The sequence below is a fragment of the Microtus ochrogaster genome, chromosome 17 (genome assembly GCF_000317375.1).
Source record: "Microtus ochrogaster isolate Prairie Vole_2 chromosome 17, MicOch1.0, whole genome shotgun sequence".
Lineage (NCBI taxonomy): Eukaryota > Metazoa > Chordata > Mammalia > Rodentia > Cricetidae > Microtus > Microtus ochrogaster.
This window is the reverse complement of record NC_022019.1, coordinates 13,410,806-13,431,399: the sequence shown is the minus strand read 5'-3', so window position 1 is coordinate 13,431,399 and position 20,594 is coordinate 13,410,806. Positions and strand designations below refer to the sequence as shown.

Genomic DNA, 20,594 nt, shown 5'->3' with positions numbered 1-20,594 from the left:
TTTAGCTAAAGCATTAAGAAATGATTAATTAGCACTGAAATCACAGGGGCAAAATGACAAGAATAGCAAAGCATCAATAGTTAACTTTTAGACAAAGTTTTCTCTCAGATCATTTCTGCTAGTTTTTTTGTTGTTGCTGTTAGTTTTTTGTTTTTTGAGACAAGGTTTCTCTGTAGCTTTGGAGCCTGTCCTGGAAACTAGCTCTTGTAGAGAAGGCTGGCCTCGAATTCACAGAGATCCGTTTGCCTCTGCCTCTCGAGTGCTGGGATTAAAGGCGTGTACCACCGCTGCCTGGCCATTTCTGCTGTTTTTATCTTGTACAGAATGACTAGGCAGAACCCATTTTGCTTTATGTGGTCACTGTAGGATGATTCAGACATTCCAGGCCCTACTTACTATTTATATACATTGCTCCCTCTCTTCATTATTACCTCTATCAAATACGTGGCTTCAAGAAAGAAAATGACATGTAAGAGTAAGTAAGAAATAATATTTACAGTGAACTGAGCCTCATTGCAGTGTAAAATGATTCTTTAGTTCAAATTATTAGATAAACCGACTAAAGCCTAAGAACAGCCTATGGCTATAGACCACCTGTAAATGTCCCTTTCATAATAAAAAGATTTTGTGAAATGTATAATTATATTCCATTCCAGTGTGTCAATCAAGCTTAGTGTTCTTTTAAATTAGCACCGATTGAGTTCCATTTTGTGCAGTTTGGAGGATAATCTGTTATGCAGTTTTAAAATGATTGCAAACACTGCCATACATAACAAATATGTTTATAAGATACAGCAGAGAGATGTCCATCATCTGAGGATGCAGCTCATGAAGCTCCTCCTTTTACTCTTGGATGGTAAAGTACTTTGTTGTTTTGACATGTCTGAGACAGAGTCTTGCTATGTAGCTCAGGCTGGACTTGAACACAAGCTCCTTCAGCCTTTGTGTCCCAAGTACTGAGTGTACAGGCCAGAGAATATTAATTCTCATCAGAGTCCTGTACATGAGAATCTGGAGTCAACACCCATTCACTTGAAAACTCTTCCTTCTTTTAGAAATGTCACATTACAGCTCCCCAGACCCTGTAGAAAGTTGCTGACTAGAACTACTAGCCTTCAAAACATTTAAGTTTGACAATTGGAAAGCTTTGCAACTTCACCTGCTGCTATCAGCACTGCCCTCCAGCAGCAAGTGCGAAAAAGAAACAAAAGAAAACAAATGAAAAAAACCCACAGGAAAAAAAAATCTTACAGCTGCTTTCATTTGTCAATACATTCCTTAATTTTGCTTTCTAATTTAATTGAATGAATTCTTTTAAAAATTGTGACAAGGGGGCTGGAGAGATGGCTCAGTGGTTAAGAGCATTGCCTGCTCTTCCAAAGGTCCTGAGTTCAATTCCCGGCAACCACATGGTGGCTCACAACCATCTGTAATGAGGTCTGGTGCCCTCTTCTGGCCTGCAGACATACACACAGACAGAATATTGTATACATAATAAATAAATAAATAAATATTTAAAAAAATAAAAAAAATAAAAATTGTGACAATAATGTGTATACAATGTGCTGGCTACTGCATTCATGTCACAGAAGGGAGCATTCCCACTGCACTCCTCTGTCCTGTGGGTCCCACAGTCCTTCTGCTTCCTCTCTTCAACGTTCTGGGCCTTGCAAGGCCTTGGACGGGATGGCACAGATGTTCTGTTTGAGGCTAAGCATTCAGCAGTCAATCAAGGTGACCTCCATGTGTCCTCTTCGTGATCTTGCAGATCTCTACTGTGAGTATCCACAGACGTTGTCACTCCCCTAAAGGTACACCTGGGTGGTAAGCTTTACTTCCCATAGAAACCAGTACTGCACTAACTGAACACCTAAGCTTCAAAAATTTAGGAATTCACTGTGTGGTTAAGATGTACCAAAACTGTACTTTAACTACAGACCTCTGAGGTTTGTTCATGTTACTGACCCACTCCTCAGAAACTTTAGGAGGCTAAGGCAGGGAGACTAGGAGTTCAGGGTTATCCTTGGCCATGTAGCAAGTTTTGAGGGTTGTCTGGGCTACACAAGACCCTGTCTCAAAACACAAAATAGGGTCAGACAATGGTGACTGCCTTTAATCCCAGCACTCGGGAGGCAGAGGCAGGCGGATCTCTGAGTTTGAGGCCATCCTGGTCTACAAGAACTAGTTCCAGGACAGCTAGGACTGTTACACAGAGAAAGAAAAACCCTGTCTTTGAACCCCCCCCCCAGCCCCCAAAAAAGAACTGTGAACCAAGCAGAGGCTTTTCTTTGTGTGCCAATGAATTGTGTGATTTGTGAACCTATATTTTGATCATCTCTTTATTTTCATTTGATGTCAAAGAGCCAGATGTGGTGGTATACATCTACAATCTCAGCACTGAGGAAGATAACCAAATTTTTTTTTGTTGAGTTTAAGGTCAATCTGAGGCATACAGCAAGTTCCAGGCTATTTTAGACAAAGTGAGACTCCAGTCTCCAAAAACAAGGGTGGGGAAGAAAAAGAAAAGGAACAGAAAAAGACAAAGAAAACAGCAAGCAGGCAAGGGTGGGTGGGGAGGGCAAAGTCCCAAAGATAAAGCGCCTTTCCTAGGGCACAGCTACTCAGCAGAAACTCAGGCGACAGTTCTGTCATCTGGATCTCCTCCAGAGACTTTGCACTAAATCACAGAATCAATGTATGTATGTGCTGGGGGGTGGAGGGGGCTTCAAAGAGAAACCTAAGTAATAAAGAAAACCAATCTTAATGTCTACTTATTAGATTGTAGAACTGTCAACCAAAACAGAAGAAATTTAAGTGAAACAGACTCCACCAAACTTTAGAAATTACTTGGGCTCAAGGCACTCTGCACTCGACGCTGAAGATGAGCTTAATGAGCTAATAGGCCCTTTATCTTCTCTAATTTCTGAGATTCCCGGAATACTTTTATTCTGAGGCCTATTTTATATGAACTGGTGGTTACAGTTCATATTCCAGCACAAAAACATTCTTGACACAACACCACTATCTCCATTTGTATCTCTCTGTCTTGACTCCATTAGCTAAGAGGCAGAACTACGTTACCATCTGCAGTAGGGAAAGAGAAATGGCTACAGTGTCCTCAGGAGTTTGCACACAAATCAAGCAGTAAGAGAGAATGCTTTTTATATTCTGCTTATTCCTAAGAATGCAACTGGAGCTTCTGCCAACACATAACCACCTACCTCACCAGCTTCTAGGCTATTAAACAGTTAAAAATAATGGCGGTGCCAGAGAGGAAGCCCAGCAGTTAAGTGCACTTACTGTTCTTGTAGAAGACCTGAGCTTGGTCCCTAACACTTACACGGAACAGCTGACAATCACTTGTAACTCCAGTTCTGAAGCCTCTGGCCTCCTTGGGCACTTGCACTCACTAGTGCATGCCCACACATGTACGTAATTAAAATAATTTTTAAGAAAATAATTAATAAATATGAAAACTTATGTTTAAATGGAAAATAATGTCAAAATACAATGTTCAAAGTAAAAATGGTAAAAAAGAAAAAACAAAAACCTCACAGGTCTGAAACCTCATTCCTCACCAGATGATTACACTTGTTTACCTTGATGTCAAAGACATACACCATTTGAACAGTTTCCTAAGAATTTCTTTCACCTTGGGCTGGCAAGATGGCTCAGAAGGTAAAGTACTTGCCGTTAAGCCTGCGTTTGATCCCACATGGAAGATAGTATTACCTTCCACCAACCTGACCTGACCTCCACACACAAGCCAAAGCCATTTAAACAAATTCTTTGAATTCTGAAAGCATTTGTCATCAAATCTGAGTCACAGTCCCAATCAGCTAACATTAGAGCCGAGAAGGATACTTACACCACTGGGAAGGAACTGAGCATACTTTACATGAGGCGGATCAGTGGCCTTTCCAGAGACGGCCAGCCTTATTTACCATTCTGTGGAATAAAGACAGAAATTGAGAAACAGTTATGTAACTCAGCATTGAATAAAAAGTTTAATTATACAACTTTGGAGTATTAAGAGTTAATATCTACTAAACTTTTTTCCCAAAATTATTTTGGAATTTTGAATTGGAGCAAAACTTAAAAAACAAAAAACACAGAAAAATGACATTAATAGCTTTCCAAATGATTTCCTTGGGGGGAGAGCAATAAAAAAAAATTCACCGAATTTAACTTGCTATCGGGAACCACCCACAGAAGTGGATCTAAACTTGCAATGAGATGCACACACTCTAATGGCATTCAACAAACCCTTAACTGGAGAGTAAGCCTTGGCTCTCACCCATACCAGGGCGGCACTCTCCCTCTGAGCTCCACTCCCCAGCTTCCAGCCGTCTTTTCCATGGTACCAGGCACTTAGGAAGACTCTTATAACACAGCATGCCCCAGTACAGCTTAGCTGCAGGTGGGCTCTGGGGTAGACTGCTAGTGTAATGCTTATCTTGCTGCTAGGTGGACTCAATTTTTCTGAGTCTCAACTATCACAAGTATACTGGAGAATGTTTTCAGTTTTTAAGAGGAAGTGATGAAGCACTTCAGAAGCTAGCACTGGTAGTAGCTATTACTACCAACTTAAAGAGAGATAAATATTCTTCTGACTCAGATGACTAACACAGCACACATGAGTGACAGAGTAAGGCTAGCAAATAAATATTCTGATTCAAATCAATATTCACTGTCTCTCTCTATCTCTCTCCCTCTCTTTCTCCCTCTCCTACATCTATCCATGGTTTAGGAATCAAAGACCAAAGACTAAATTTATCAGCATTTCAAACCTTAATCTGTAGATGGAAACAACTAATTCCATAAATTGCAAATTAAGATACAAATCAGAAGTCAATTAGTAAAAATGTTGACATGACTCACACTGAAATACCCGAAATACCCATCATCATTTAATTACTTTAAGCAAGACCCAAGTATCTACCTATGACTGATGCCCCTGGTGGATGCACAGTAAAGTCAGAAACTCTGTGCAGCCAAATACTCTAAACTACAGTGTTAATGAAGTTACTGCCATAGCTAACTTTCTTTCTGATTAAAAAACAAATACCTAGGCCGGGCGGTGGTGGCGCACGCCTTTAATCCCAGCACTCGGGAGGCAGAGGCAGGCGGATCTCTCTGAGTTCGAGACCAGCCTGGTCTACAAGAGCTAGTTCCAGGACAGGCTCCAAAACCACAGAGAAACCCTGTCTCGAAAAACAAAAACAAAAAACAAAAAAACAAAAACAAAAACACCCAAATACCTGTCTTTAAAATAAGTGTAAAGTACAAAGAAAATCTACTTTTGGAAATACTGCTGATTGCATTTCTCAGCAAAAGTAACAAAATTTCTTCTTTATATATAAAAATATATACTCCAGGCAGAAAAAGATAATGGTAAACAATAACACAGCAACATATCTAATGACAAAATTTAGAAGATGCCAGACCTTCTACACATTTTAACAAAGGCCTGAAACAGGTCTTCAATAGCTTGCTATAGCAAATAATAACAGTGCCCAAACAAAAACCGATCTGATAGCTCTCAGTATTTCTGCCCAGGGGTAAATACTATTGAGTTTCCTGTTGATTTTTTTAACTATATATCTGACAAATTTTCTTTTTTAATTGCAAACTTAAAAAGGTCAGCAGGATATGCTGGAGGCTGAGGCAGGAGAAAATGAGTTAGAGACTAGCCTAGGCTATACCGTGGGCCAGCAAGATGGCTCAACTGGTAAAGACATTTGCTGTGCTAGCTTGGTGAGCTGAGTTCAGCACTCCAAACCCACAAAAAAAGTAAAAGAGAACCAACACCAGAATGTAATCCTCTGACCTTCACCTGCACTGTGACAGACAGAGGAGACTGCCACCCTCCCTTCACCATGTACCCATAGACACATAGTAATAAATAAACAAATAATAAAAACAACAAAACAAAAAACCTAAGCCAGAATGGTGGTATAGGACTTTAATCCTAGCACCCAGGAAGTAGAGACAGAGATCACTGCAAATTCAAGGCCAGCCTGGTTTACTCAAAATTGCCAGATCAGTTAAGAGCTGCATAGAAAGATCCTGTCTCAATAAAACAAAGAATGGGGCTGTGGAGGCAGCTCAGGGTAACGTGCTTGCCGCATAAGCATGAAGAACAGCTGGATTCCCAGCACACATGTTAAAAATAAAACAACAAATTAATTAAAAGCAAAGCAAAAATAATTTGCCAATAAAAATAAATAATTAATTAGTTAAAATGGGCCGGGCACAGAAGTGCTCTGGAGAAGTGGAGATGGGAGGACCTCTGGGGCCTGCTGGCCAGCTAGGCTAGCTAACAGTGAGCTCCAGGTTCAGTGAAGACCTGTCTTCAAAACATAAGGGGAGAGCAAATGAGGAAGACACTTGACACTCACCTCTGGCCTTCACACCTGCTCACATACACACAAGCACACACAAACAAACATACAGAGACAGAGATGAAGAAAAAATTATGGAAATTTGCAAACACAGAATCTGGAACTAACTGCTTAATGCACCCAACACAGTTTGGACAGTTAACAAGCAGACACCACAGCACCCTCCCACCCTGGGCCTGGTGCAGGAGTTCCTTCTGTCTGTGTGTTGCTTTCATTGGATAAGTTTCTTTAAACTGCCTTTGCCTAGTTGATAGGGCAGAACTTAGGTAGGTGGAGAAGACAAAACTGAATTCTGGAAGAAAGAAAACAGATAGAGAGAACCGCCATGGAGCCCCCAGAATCAGACATGCTGAATCTTTCCGGTAAGCCACAACCTCGTGGTGATACACAGATTAATAGAAATGGGTTAAATCCAGATGTGAGAGTTAGCCAATAAGAGGCTAAAGACAGAGTTTAGGACAGAACCTGGGGCTCAAACATGCTAGGCCCCACTCCACCACAGCACAACCCCAGCCTGAATCAACTTTTTTGTTAAAGACAAAACAATTAAAAGCTTATGGTTTAGGACATTAATCAGAGGTGTTTCACTCACGTCAAGCATTTTTCCTTTGAATAGTTCCAGATAAATACTGCCTTCTATATTTAGCATCTGTCTGTGAGGCAGATGGTAAATGTGGGGTGAAGAATGGTTGGTGACATGTGAGAAGACAGATTCACACACACAGAAATCTAAAATGCATCACAGTTAGAATATTAGGGCTTGGGGGCTGGGGATTTAGCTCAGTGGTAGAGTGCTTGCCTACTAAGTGCAAGGCCTTCGGTTTGGTCCTCACCTCCAAAGGGTTAAAAAAAAAAGAAGGGAGGAAGACAAGGAGAAGACCAGATTGTCCAGAGTGGCTCATGCCATCCATCTCAGCACCTGGGAAGACCTGCCCGAGTCACAACGTGAGTTCCGGACTAGCCTGAGACCCTGTGTGCCTTTTTACCACAACCACCAAAAAGATATAAAATACTAATACTAATTTCTCAAATAATTCCTCCAGGTAGTTTCAGACTATAAATTTAATGGCTATTCTCTCAGCCAGATTCACTGGGCGAAGGCTTTATGTGAACCAATTTATTGAAGTTCACAATCACCTGAGGAACATTAAAGGCACTAGCTGCCCAAGGTCAATCAGCTTTTCTTACTGAATTACAGGCTTCATCTTCAAACTGTAGGGTTAATGATGCCATTATCATTTCTGTATTGTTTCTCTGGAGCAAATACTTCAATGTGATGCACTGAGCATGTTCAGCATTCATGATTAAACAGGCGTATCACATACCTCGGAGATTTTTTTTACTCTGTAAGAATTATTACACACCCTACCTGTCAAGATCTTATAGCCTTGCAGATACCCCTGCTGCTTCTACATTCCCAGTGCTGGGAAAACTTCGTGGAGAGATTTACTGATAAAGATCTTGCTTTTCTAGATTCTAAGGTTATTTCTTCTCACTTCAACTCACCTGGCTTGACAGACACTGACTACATTGCTGTCCTCCCCCCCCACACACACATACACACAACTTTTAAAATATCAGCATAACATTTGCAGCTTCCAAGCTGGGCATTCCTATCTCATTTATCCTTGCAGGACCTTTTTTTTCCCAGTATGGTGGTAGAGCTTCCCTAAGGGGCATGGCTCCTCAGACACAACACAAGACTTCTGAAGAGTAATGAGGGCAACATTGAAGGCCATGTCAATGGAAGAGCAAATAGTTTGGAACTCATGGAATATGACCTGGCGGACAGCTTACTCACACTGGGTGAGGCTTGGAGAGGCAGAGCCCCAAGGACTAAATGTCCCGAGGACTTCATGCTGTTATTGAGCATATCGCTGTTTATTGCCCTCGAGGTCACCATGTCCCTCAAAATCTATGAGTTGTATGAAAACTCTAAGGGGATTTCTAATCCCTCACTAGGGACTAAGAAAACAGTAATTGCAGCCTGGTCTACAAGAGCTAGTTCCAGGACAGGCTCCAAAACCACAGAGAAACCCTGTCTCAAAAAACCAAAAAAAAAAAAAAAAAAAAAAGAAAGAAAACAGTAATTGACTTTTTCCAGGCATTGCTGCTGAAGCAGATTAATGATATGTAGATTGTTAGTAAAGTTAGACTAAGATGTTTTTGTTAATGGCTTTGATGTAGAAAGTCTTGGGGAACAATTTAAAGTTAAGAAAGGCACACTTTTAATAGTTGATTGAGGAATTCACTGAGGTCAAGGAACAAGAACAAAGGCAGCCCAGTTATTAGTAGCTGATGCGCCTTTCTTGCTAAAAATGGGTTGGTGATCAAAGGGGATGATAAATTCTTGTACCCATTTCTGCCCCCAGCTTCGATATAATAAAAAAGAACCTGTTGATAATTGGGTGTGCACTTTGAGGATTAAAAGTAGAAATAACTGATTGTTTTATATATACAAAGTTTAGATTTGTGATTATTTCAAATTTTTTATAATATTACTTTTAGAGATAAATAATAAAATGATTGATCCTTTCTTTGTAACAGCAAAATGCAGCCTGCCAGTAAAAGAACTAACTGAGAAAAACACCTTGCTTGTTTTCTGTTAATCTATAACAAGTTGCTTAGACATGGTTTTATGTGGGTCTTTGGGAATAATTTATTTTTCACAAATTAATATGTAAAATGTTTAATCATGTAAGGGAAATAAGAAACAAGCTGTTTTATTCTTGTATTCATTATAATCATTCACTTGGAGAAAAATAGAATATAACCATATTGTAAATTTTATATTTTATATTTATTATTTTTTCAAATTTTGCTGGAGTACATAAGCTGTATGGGAAAAAAATAAGAAAGGAGAAAGGAAAGATGTAGAAGAAATACATCAGGGAAGAGATAAAAAGAAAACATCAGGAAAGATATAGAAGTAGAAGAGCAGGGAAGAAGGAAACACCAGGGTAGAAACCAGAGAAAGAACAGTAGAACAAGCAACAGAAAGAAAAATAAAATGAAGAACTAAGCTTTGGCCCTCAGAAAAGTCTCCTGTGTGTGTATGCAGCTGTATGTAGAAGAAAAACATGAGGAGAGAGGTAAGGGAAAAATAAAAGAGACCCTGACATGCTGGCGAGGTATCTTTGTGTGTGAGACAGTTGTGTGATTATCGGCTGACTCTGCAGCTCCTCTTCAGGTCCTGACCTGCTGAGAGAACCAGGTTCCCAGGTCCTAGAAACTCACTTTAGATACTGTGCACACCATGAGTCTTTTTGTGTATTTTTTTAGATAGTGTATAGTTTGTTTGCACAGTCATTGAGCAAACACCCAGGGTACAATTACACTTTTTTCAGCTTTCTTCTCTAAACTCCATTTTTATTTTAAAAAGCAAAACAATCACATATTTGCTTTTTTTCTAATCGCATACCAAGTACATATAACTACCTGTTCTTTGTGTCACTATTGCCTAGTAGCTACACCTGCTCTTTTTTTTTTGTTCTGTTTTTTGTTTTTTTTTTTCCCCGAGACAGGGTTTCTCTGTAGCTTTGGAGCCTGTCCAGGAACTAGCTCTTGTAGACCAGGCTGGTCTCGAACTCACAGAGATCCACCTGCCTCTGCCTCCCGAGTGCTGGGATTAAAGGCGTGTGTCACCACCGTCCGGCTGTCCCCTTCTTTTTGCACTCCCCTCAATCCAGCAGTTTCCTAATGCTTAATCACAGAAATAATTACAAAATTAAAGAAAGTGAATTCATTAAGCTACAATAGGGTAAAGTACAACATCTTGGGTTAACTGATGCTAATGAGAAGACCATATTTTCCAATCACCTCAGTTTAAAATGAAAACAAAAAAATTTGATAAAGTACACACAGAGCCTTCCTAGATGAGCCCCAGCATCCATCGGCATTGGTGAGTACAGAAGGCAGAGAACCAGGGAATTGAGCTCTCCACATACTGCAAGGGAAAAGATGAGCTAGCCAGGCGGGATAGCACACGCCTGTAACTGTGGTATTCAGAAGGCTGAGACAAGAATCAAGAATTCAGGACCAGCCTAGGCGATACAAGCCCCCGTTTAAAAACAGAAAAAGAGAAAGGGAAGAAAAAAGCTTGGCAAAGATAACTTGAAATAAAGAATCACAATAACTACAAAATTAGGAGTGTTCCTGAGAGCTGCCCCAAGCTTTATCCCATTCATAGCCCAGCACGCCATAGAGGGCTGACTCTACTTCCTACAGAGTTAGTATTCAGCTTCCACGTTTATGTAGCTGAAATGGGGAGTGTCTTAGTTACTTTTCTATAGATGTGAAGGAACTCCATTATCAAGGCAACTTATAAAAGAAAGCATTTAATTTGGGGTTCACCATTCCAGAGGGTAATAGAGGCCATGACCATCATGTTGGGAAGCACAGCAGCGGACAGGTAGGAGTTGTACATGTTGAACAACAATGGCCAGGCAGAGAGAGGGGCTAACTGGGCCTGTCATGAACTTTTGAAACCTCAAAGTGACACACTTCCTCCAACAAAGTCAATCCTCCTAATCCTTCCCAAACAGTTTCACTAACTGGAGATCAGGCATTCAAATATTCGAGTCTCTGTGCTATTCTCATTCAACCACCACAGGGGATACTCGGTTTTTCTAAATACCCATGTTTTTAAAAAAAGAGTTCAGAGCTAAGTATCCCTACTTTCTATGTTCCTCCATGACCTTCAATCCGAAAAGGAGCATATATTTATTTCAAAATAGTAACAATTTATCTTGTCTTTATCTGCTATAGTTTTCATGGATTACAGACCCTTACTCTGAATTATTTCCTTCAGTTATCTACTGATAAAATCAAGGAGCCCAGAATTCTATAACAAGTATAAGCTTGTTATAACACCATACAAATATAGTGTTTTTATTTATTGTAAGCAACTAGATAACAACACCAGCTCTCAAAAAAATCTTTGTGCTATAAATTATAGATGGAAAGAGTTCTTTAGAGATTTGTTTTTATTGTTCTCACTTATGTGTATGGGTGTGCCTGTTTGTGAGTACCTAAAAAATCCAGAAGGGGCTTCAGATTCCCTGGGACCTGGACTTAAAGGAGGTTGTAAGACCCCTAATGTGGGCGCTAAGAACCACACTATGGGCCTCTTGACTGAGCAGCTAAATGTTCCTCAATCTCTCTAACTCCACAAGAACTCTTTCATCTTCGTGATAATTTCCAGATTCAAATCAATGATTCTTTACATTATTTCTAACCAGCACAATAAATATGCTAAATATGTACCCTGGTCTTAATTACTTATTTGTGTTTATCTATAAATAAAAATGTGAAAATACCTATTTTATACAATGCTTAAAAATATCTACCAGGTCTACACAACACTGAACCTGTCAACAGCCAAGCATGGATCAGGAAGGAGCTCATAGGGCCCTAACCATCCTTACTAAACTACTAAATACCGATGGATTCTGAGGGAAGAGCAGTCACTGTTTTCAGTTGTGACCCAAAGGTGAGCCCACCAGGCTCCACTAGATAGTTCTGCCCTTGGACACACAGACATTGTGGTTAAAGTCAGTGCTCACAAAATAAAAGGACATGAATATGGGACAGGATCTTGTAAGGGGGAGAAGGGGGAGATAAGAGAGTAAGCAGAGGTATAACCATCACAGAAGAGATTTTAAAACAAAGAGAAAACAAAGTATCTTCCAAGAGGCAGCCATGACTCACAACAGTATCTCAGCCTACTGGCTGGGGTAGGAGGATACTATGAATCCTAGGCTACCTAGGGCTACAGAACCAGTCTTTCAAAAAGAAGGAAAAGAATCTAAAAGGAGTATCTTCTGTGGATTTTGGATGATGGTGTTACAAAATTTTAAACATAAGTGAATTTACCTTAAGTACATGAATTATATCTTACTAAATTTACTTCAAAAAGTGGACTAGACACTGGGTGTGGCAGCGCATGCCTTTAATCCCAGCACTTGGGAGGCAGAGACTGGTAGATCTCTGTGAGTTCCAGGCCAGGTTGGTCTAGAAAGCAAGTTCCAGGACAGCAAAAGATACACAGAGAAACCCTGTCTCAAAAACTGGGAGAAAAAGAGAGAGAGAGACTAGAAAACCCTCTGTGAAAGACTGTGAAAATGCTTCATTTTACACTCATATGAACTGGTGGTAGACTCACAAATACTGCTTTTAAGGGAATAATGATGGGTCATTATTTTAAACTGAAATTCGCAGCTGGGAAAGCTTACTCTTTATATGATGAACTGCACATACCACACATTGCTAAACCAAATGTTGCCAATTATACTTCATTGCAGGTTGTTCCAATGCTACTGTTCCATTTAAGACCGTCTCTTCTCTTGTATTAATGCAGCTAAATAACTGCTTTCTCGATTTTGTCTTATATTTTTTCTTGTGCGTAATTACAACCACCACAAAACACAAATCTAAGGACCAAGATAGGGCCAAAGAACTTCGGCACCCACAAAAGCTGGCTTCCTTCAAACTAAATTGTGACAAATATTTTTTTGAATCCTCAATCGCTCTCGTCCTTATAGTTTTGAGGCAGTCTCTCACTGACTAGGACTGACTGGCTAGCCAGCAAGCTCTAGGGGTAGTCTCTCTCCACCTTCTCAGGGCTGGAATTAGGTGTGCACTACCATTCCTCAATGTCCATGTGCGTGCTGGGAATCCAACTCAGATCCTCATGCTTGTGTGGCAAGCACTTTACCAACTGAGCCACTTTCCGGGGTCCTAAATTCTCAACAATTTTTTTCTTTGGGGGTATAGTTGAATCAATCCTATAGATGCACACTGTTTAACCTACACAGTATCTACAATTTTGAGACTACATATATATCAGTGCTTTGGGTTTTGATATAAACAAGATCTTCTGCACCTGTCCCCACAGGCAAGTAACAGCATCCCTCAGCATCTCCAGACACCACATACCTACCACTGTAGACCACCGAGCTTAGCTAACACTCTGATTTGTCGCAGGAAAGGAAACTAATGCTTTATATTGTCCTGTCCCTAGAAAAACGCTGCCATACCAAACACACTGGCCTTTCATGTGAGTTATTTTAGTTAAAAGCACCCTGAAGGCAGCACTTCAAGAAGGGCACTTTCACGAAAGCAGGAGATAGAACTCCCGTGAGAAAGGTGCCCTCCCTGTACCGGAGGAAGGAAGACATTCTTATCAGGAGTCCAGGATGGAAGAAATCTACATAAACAAACCCTGTTCAACTAACCTTATCTGCTTAGTCACTCTCCCAAGATTAACCACGCGACTGAAAGCTTTGTAATTGTCTAAACCAGCTTTGATACTAATTGCTTCTTGGGGCCCTCATTCTTCTTGGGAGGGTTCCCATGGAAAACAAATTATCAAATAAAATTTGTGTGCTTTTCTCTAAATAAATGTTAGTTTAGTTCTAAATGTTTGAAGCAGAATGGAGGAGATATTTTTCTCTCCTACACTGTGAAAGAAAGCCATTTTTTCTCTTTTCTCATATCCCTGGTTTATTTTCTGTTGCCTAGGCATTGCTAGAACAGTCATCAAACAAAATCCAATGGTGACAAAGCTAGTTCACCTAAAAGACAGCCCAGAGTACACACCAGGGTCTAGGAATATATAATGGTAACAACAAATTACCCCTTTAGAGTTATTTTTTTAAAAAAAAGGCGTGGGACCAAAATGATAATCCCGATAACCTTCCACCGAGCAATTCCAGTTCTGGAGATTAATCCAGGAACACACAGTCAAACAGGGCAAGGTGACTTCAGTTAAGGTTATTCCTTGCAGCACTATTTATAAGAACAAAAGATCAGAAATAATCTACATTGGTACCATAAGGTGGCTAGAGAAACAACTTACAGGATAACCATACAATACAGCCATTATTAAATTATTAAAGTCTTTACATGCCATTATGAAATAGATTTCAATTGAAAAGAACAAGAAAGGACAAAGTATTTTTGTCAGTTGCAGAGGAAGAAGAGGTAAGGAAAATTGCCCATACATGGCCTTGTTTCTATACACACATCAAATAATTGTAGAAATATTTAGAAGAAACCAGTAATCCTATGTTTCTTAGGGAGGAGAACTGAGAGATAGAAGTAGTAAAGAGACCTCAATAGTCTACCTTTAGGCACCTTTTGAATTTTCCAATTGAAAATGGATGAATACCTATTAAAGGATTTTTTTAAGCAAATGTCACAAGCTGGCAGAGCTCATTCCAAGTATTAGTAAGAATTTTCCATTGGAGGCAGCTCAGAGATAGAACGCATTCCTAGCATTCACCAGGTCCTAGGTTCAAGCCTCAGTACTTCCAAGACAACAAAATTCAGAAAGAGTGGGACAGTAACACCCCCTTCACATCTACGGCATGTTGCCTTGGAGTTCACAGCACTGATTCAACAAAAACCTAGGGGTGGAGAAAGGAGCAGGAAACAAGACAATGAGAGAAATGGCATCTTTGCCATATGTTTCTTTGAACTGCTTGTGAGCTCTGAAGAAGTAAAGGGTAGATCCAAAAGATAAAGGATCTTTTCAAGACAGACCAAAATTGAGCAGGAAGAGGGGCTCTCTAACTCCAGCCAGGCTCCTGATGCTGCTGAAGGCTGAAGCTCTGAACATACATTCCGGGCATGGCATGGCTGTTCCTCATAGGAGACTCAAGTGCAGTGACTGTGATGAGTAACACACAGGAGCAGCCTAACGAAGGCTCTGAGAAAAAAAAACACTTCATGGTCAGGCATGCAGATGGTGTTTGCACTAAAACCACAACATGTGCTAGACCATAGAAAAGAAAAGAAAGCAAAGACCATCCCTGGGTAATTTGGACTCATATGTGAAGATGAACAATACTGTCTTACACAAAGGCAGGAAGAGGAGTTTCTAAGATTAGAAAGGAGTCACTTCAGAGGCTCTGGAGATGAAATTCCATGTTGATATAAAACCGTGGCTTAGCAGAAGTGAAGACAGCACAACTCAATTATTACACCCACCTTTTTTCTTCTGCCTACCTCAGTAGCTATGTAGTATGATTTTGTGTTTGATACTTACTTCTGTATCTTTCAAAGTACCTTCAGGCTTTTCATTTTGTGTTTAAATGCCCCACTGTAGGTAAGGTGAGTTTAACAGATACTAAAATAACATGTCACTAGAGACATTTTACCCAACTTCTACTTCTGCACATGCCAACTTCTGTTTTCACTGAGAATACCTCTAACTGCCCATTTACCTTCATTTCATTAAAGGCAAGGTAGCTGTCATCTGTCTCAAATTATTAGCAGAGTTCCTATGTCACTAGAATCCCATCAATTTCCCATATTCCAGACAACAGACTTTGACGTCGATTCTTCGTTGCGGTGGTTGGGAAATGAGGAGTGGTGTTGAAATGGGACCATGTACAAATCAATCTGCCTCAGCTGGCTTTCTCTGCAGAACAGAGAAAACAATGTCCACACCTCTAACCCAACAGGACAAGCACTGAGCTAAGCAAAACTTTACAAGCTACCAGACTTCTGTCCGTTAGGACAGTGTGGGAACGACAGTCTAGAAACAAATGCCATATACAAGGGCTACAGCAAAAGAAAATATTTACACTCCTGAAGCAGTAAGGGTATCATTTCACTCTCTCTTCATGTCTTTATAGAGTAGCTGCTTTGGTAATTCAATGCACTAATAAAACCTAGGCCACAGGTCACCAGCTTGGCGAATTCCTTTATTCCCTAAAGGGATAGACCTCCCCGAATGAGTTAATTTGAAGCCTGTGAATGGAGTTAGCAGTTCCCTAACTGCTTAGTTTTGTGAACCATCTAGGCGAACTAGGGAGCAATTGGTAAAATAAAGCAGGAGCCACTAAGACTTGAACATGCCTACATGACACAGGGGCCTTATCAAAATAAACACCTTTTCTCAGCCGTGGGTGGTCAGAATCCACTACACTGTGATCTCTATGTCAACTCCTGCTCTTCCTCAAGTCTCTTGCAGTTCGCATGTCCTCTTCTGCAGTGGTGGCTGTTCTGCACAAGACGCCCCCCCCTGTCTAGCCTTGACAGTTCCTTTCTTTACGTGATACCTAGCCCTCAGACCTGGACTTCATCTTTTCCTGTCAATCTGACAAGGTCAACACTCCACATTCTAAGTTCTCATACAGTATTCACTGAAGTGCAGCTTTGCGTTTGGATGGTTATTTATAATGATCCTTGCTACACTGAAGCTTCAGGAAGGTAGAAAACATGTATGACCCTGTTCCTCTTGGTCAAGATAGTTCCTGGAACATGGTTGTTACATAATGAATAGTGAGTAAGTAGATGAATGATGATCTGCAAATACCATTTCAACAACACCGAACCAGGAGTTCTGGATCGTTGGATTCTATCTCGGTCTTGTTATTCTGCTTGTAATTTTCTTATGTTTAAGTAGCTGTAAAACTAACTTACCTATGTTGTGGGGCATTTGAACATCAAATGAAAACCTGAAGGTATTTGAAAAATGTAGAGGCAAATATCAAACATTAAAATAAATAAATAAAAAGTAAAAAGCAAAAAAATCACATTACACAGCTATTGAGACAAGCGGAAGAAAAAAGGTATAAAGAGTTGTGCTGTTTTCACTTCTGTTAAGTCACAGTTCAAGATCAATATGGAGTTTCATCTCCAGAGCTGTTGTTGTTTGTAACTTTGTGGTTCACTGATGTATCAAAGAAGAAAAGATTCTGGCTGGAGAGAAGGCTTAGCAGTTAGGAGTACTTGCTGTTATTGCAGAGGACCTGGGTTGAGTTTCCAGCACCCACATGGCAGCTCACACTATTTACTGCGGCTCCAGTTCCAGAGGATATAACTCTCTCTTCTGACCGCCAAAGGCAGCAGGCATGCATGTGCACATACATGGATGGAAGCAGACACTCACACAGACTGAAATAAATCTATACTGTACAAAGTTTAAACTTGTGATGCATGGCTGAGGCCTGTTATATAACTCTCAGACACTTAAAATAATCATTTTTCTCTATGCCAAAGACAAGTGGGTTTATGAAGCCTCAGGGTTCTCATCTGACATGAAATTATTCTCTTTGTAGCTCAAAATGCCTAACAATTTCTTGAGAGCCACGTAACTATCTTTCATTTCTCATAGTGGACACTTGCTTTGTAGATTGGTAAAATTCTATTAAAACTTAAAAAGAGGGGGGCTGGAGAGATGGCTCAGTGGCATTGCCTGCTCTTCCAAGGGTTCTGAGTTCAGTTCCCAGGGGCCACATGGTGGCTCACAACCATCTGTAATGATGTCTGGTGCCACAACCATCTGTAATGATGTCTGGTGCCCTCTTCTGGCCTGCAGACATACACACAGACAGAATATTGTATACATAATTAATAAATAAATATAAAAACTTAAAAAGAGGAAGTTTTCAGGCAAAAAGTGCACTAATGATTGTTTAGTTTGTTGTTCTGGTTCAATTACATAACATACAGAATATCCTTAAAATGTCCATAATATTAACCCTTCACAGTAACAATGACTATCATTTACTGTGTCTGCATTTTGATTGCTCATAAAACTAACATTGGTAACAGGAACCAGCTAGACATAAACTACAGAGCGCATGTGACAATAGTATGATTGCATTTTTCCTTAAAGAGAGCATGAAAAGAATTTGGCTATACCCACTTTTGATTTCCACAGTCATCAAGAATCAGAAGATTAAATTGGAATTTATACTTCTATTGAAAGAGTAAAAAATATTTTAGACTTTTCTTAAGACATAATTCGTTTGTTTTCTGAAAAAGGGACACTATTAAGGATTAAGCACATATGAATGACAATCAACTAATGAGAATACACCAACAGCCATGACACTGTGTATACCATTAGTGTCTGTTTCTCCATTTGGCTGTCAATGTTAGTATTTCCATCTCACAAAAAAGAAAATTGAGGCTTGAAAGACAAAACAAAACCCTTCAGTAATTTAACAGTATGTTTCACCAGTGTCGGAGTTAGAATTGCATACAAGAGGCTCTTGAGTTAAGCTCAGCACTGACCTTTCTACACTCCACTGGAGGACACATCACAAAATCAGGCTAGAAATCACACCTATCTGAACACACATCCATTTGTAATATGACCTTGCTGCTGCTATTCAATCATGCTTTTAGGAAGAAGCTTTGATTAAATAAAACTTATCAATTCTTTTTATTGTTCAGCTTTTTGGTTTCACGGTGAATTCTCCCAAGCATTTAAGTTAGAAATAATGGCAATTCATATAAGCTATTTCAGAAAACAGAAGGCAAGCAAGCATTTTTCAACTCAACAGGCAGGGCTAGTATCACTGTAACACCAAGTCAAATACATTAAGGGCAAAGCAATCCATGTGTTAGTGTCCCTTGGGAACATGTACAGAGAGCCTTAATAAAATATTAGGAAATGATAAACTGACATGCTGAGCCCAGTGATACAAAAGGTCCCTGCAATCCTAATACAATGAGTATAAGATGTGGCTTACCATATTAACAAGCTAACTATGACCATTTCAATAAACACAGGAAATTTCAACTCATGATTTAAAGACAATGACAAAGCTCAGCAAAATATGCATTTAAAAAAACTTCTTCAAAATAATGATTTACCAAATACCTAAAATTTGATCACAATCATGTTGGAAGACTGAACGTTTTCGTGTGTGGTTGGAGCCAGGAGCTTTCTACAAGTGCAGTGTCTGCTAGAGCTCCTGGGCGGGGCAGTGAGGAGGAAAGTACAGGACTTAGGAACCAGAGCTTAACAGCAGTTCTCAAGGGCAGCTGCCTGTAACTCGAATAATGTCACACCCCTACTTAAAGTCCCACCCATAGTGGGCTCCACTACACACAGAACACATTTAATCCCTTACTGTGGTATGCATAAACTGCCTTACAGCATTTGTCCTCTTGGCTCACTCTGCCCTGGGACCAGGCAGCTTGTTTATCAAGGTCATTACTGTTTCTGAGACCGACAGTGTGCACAATCTACCTAGAACGTGCTTTTCACGCTTTTCACGCCTGGTTCTTTCTTGTTCTTCAGGTGCTAAGCTAAGCATTACCCATTTGAAATGGTTTACTAAATAATTCTTTACCTTATTATACTAATTACTGATATCACATTGTAGCTTCTTGGACTGAAGAGTTGGCTCAGCAGTTGAGGGCCAGTACTACTCCCATAGAGCACCGGAGTTCGATTCCAGCACCTATCGGGAGCTCGCAATGACCTGTAAGTCCAGCTCCAGAAGCTCTGACCCCCTGGCTTCTGGGGGTACCTGCATTCATGGTCACACAACCATTGACAGACATGGCCACACACAAGTTTACAGAATTTAAAAATAAACTCATTTTTAAAAAGTAGCATCTTGTGTTCTAGGGCAATTTAGCTAAGCAACAGAATCACTGTCGTATTCGGTAAAGCAACCATTCAAGCATTTCCATATTTTAAGGTACTCATTCACATCTGCATAGAGGAAGTGTCTGTTAATGTGGGTGAGATAGAGGCAGACCCATAGTTCTGGTGGGGAAGGCAGGAAGTACAGGAATTGGGAGATGAGGCAGATTATCAGAGGCAGCTTAACACCTTCCCACACCAACCCTTTGGCAATCAAGCCCCAAACACTTGGTTACAAATGAACTACAAGTGCAGCCTGGGGCTTATAACTGTTAGGTTAAAGGAGCCAGGCGGAACTTGAGACCAGTTACAGACCTGAAGGATAAAGTGGTGGCAGTGAGGATTAATGCAATTAGCTACTCCATCCTGGCCTAAAGCTAACAAAAGCTATGACTGTCAGCTTGCAGCCGTAAGCACAGTTGGCTCTCCCCTGTTTCAAGAACCTATTCTGAGTTCTGGGTCCTACAGAGCAAGCAGCCTTTGGCTACAGAGCCAAATCAACAGCAACCAAAGTAGTAAGGATTTCTTCTTATGCTGTGCGTTCTCACACCCAAGACTTATATCTTCCTGGGCAGAAAGAAATTTTCATATCCACTTTCATAAATGTTACAGTCAGTCGAGACTCAGGGCAGCCAGTTCTCTGTTCTTGTTTTCATCAGCTCTCCTTGCTATTCTCTCAAAGTGGACTTTGTTTTCTTATTGTTATTTCATAAACTTACTTAATAGCTCTTTCTGTTAATCTGTTTCATGTTCTGTCGGGTCGAGAAGGTGCACTAGCAAAGGTGTTTCTTTTG

The 20,594-nt window shown here is 40.2% G+C and overlaps 1 protein-coding gene across 1 annotated transcript in view; it reads right to left on the bottom strand.

Annotated features, from left to right (window-relative positions):
• The window catches only part of Hmbox1 (homeobox containing 1), a 136,399-nt gene that overhangs the window by 92,643 nt on the left and 23,162 nt on the right, over positions 1-20,594 (bottom strand). The window contains exon 2 of the mRNA XM_026783169.1: positions 3,869-3,948. Coding sequence (XP_026638970.1) covers positions 3,869-3,891 — 23 coding nt within the window. The 5' untranslated portion in view covers positions 3,892-3,948. The remainder of the gene's footprint in view (positions 1-3,868; positions 3,949-20,594) is intronic.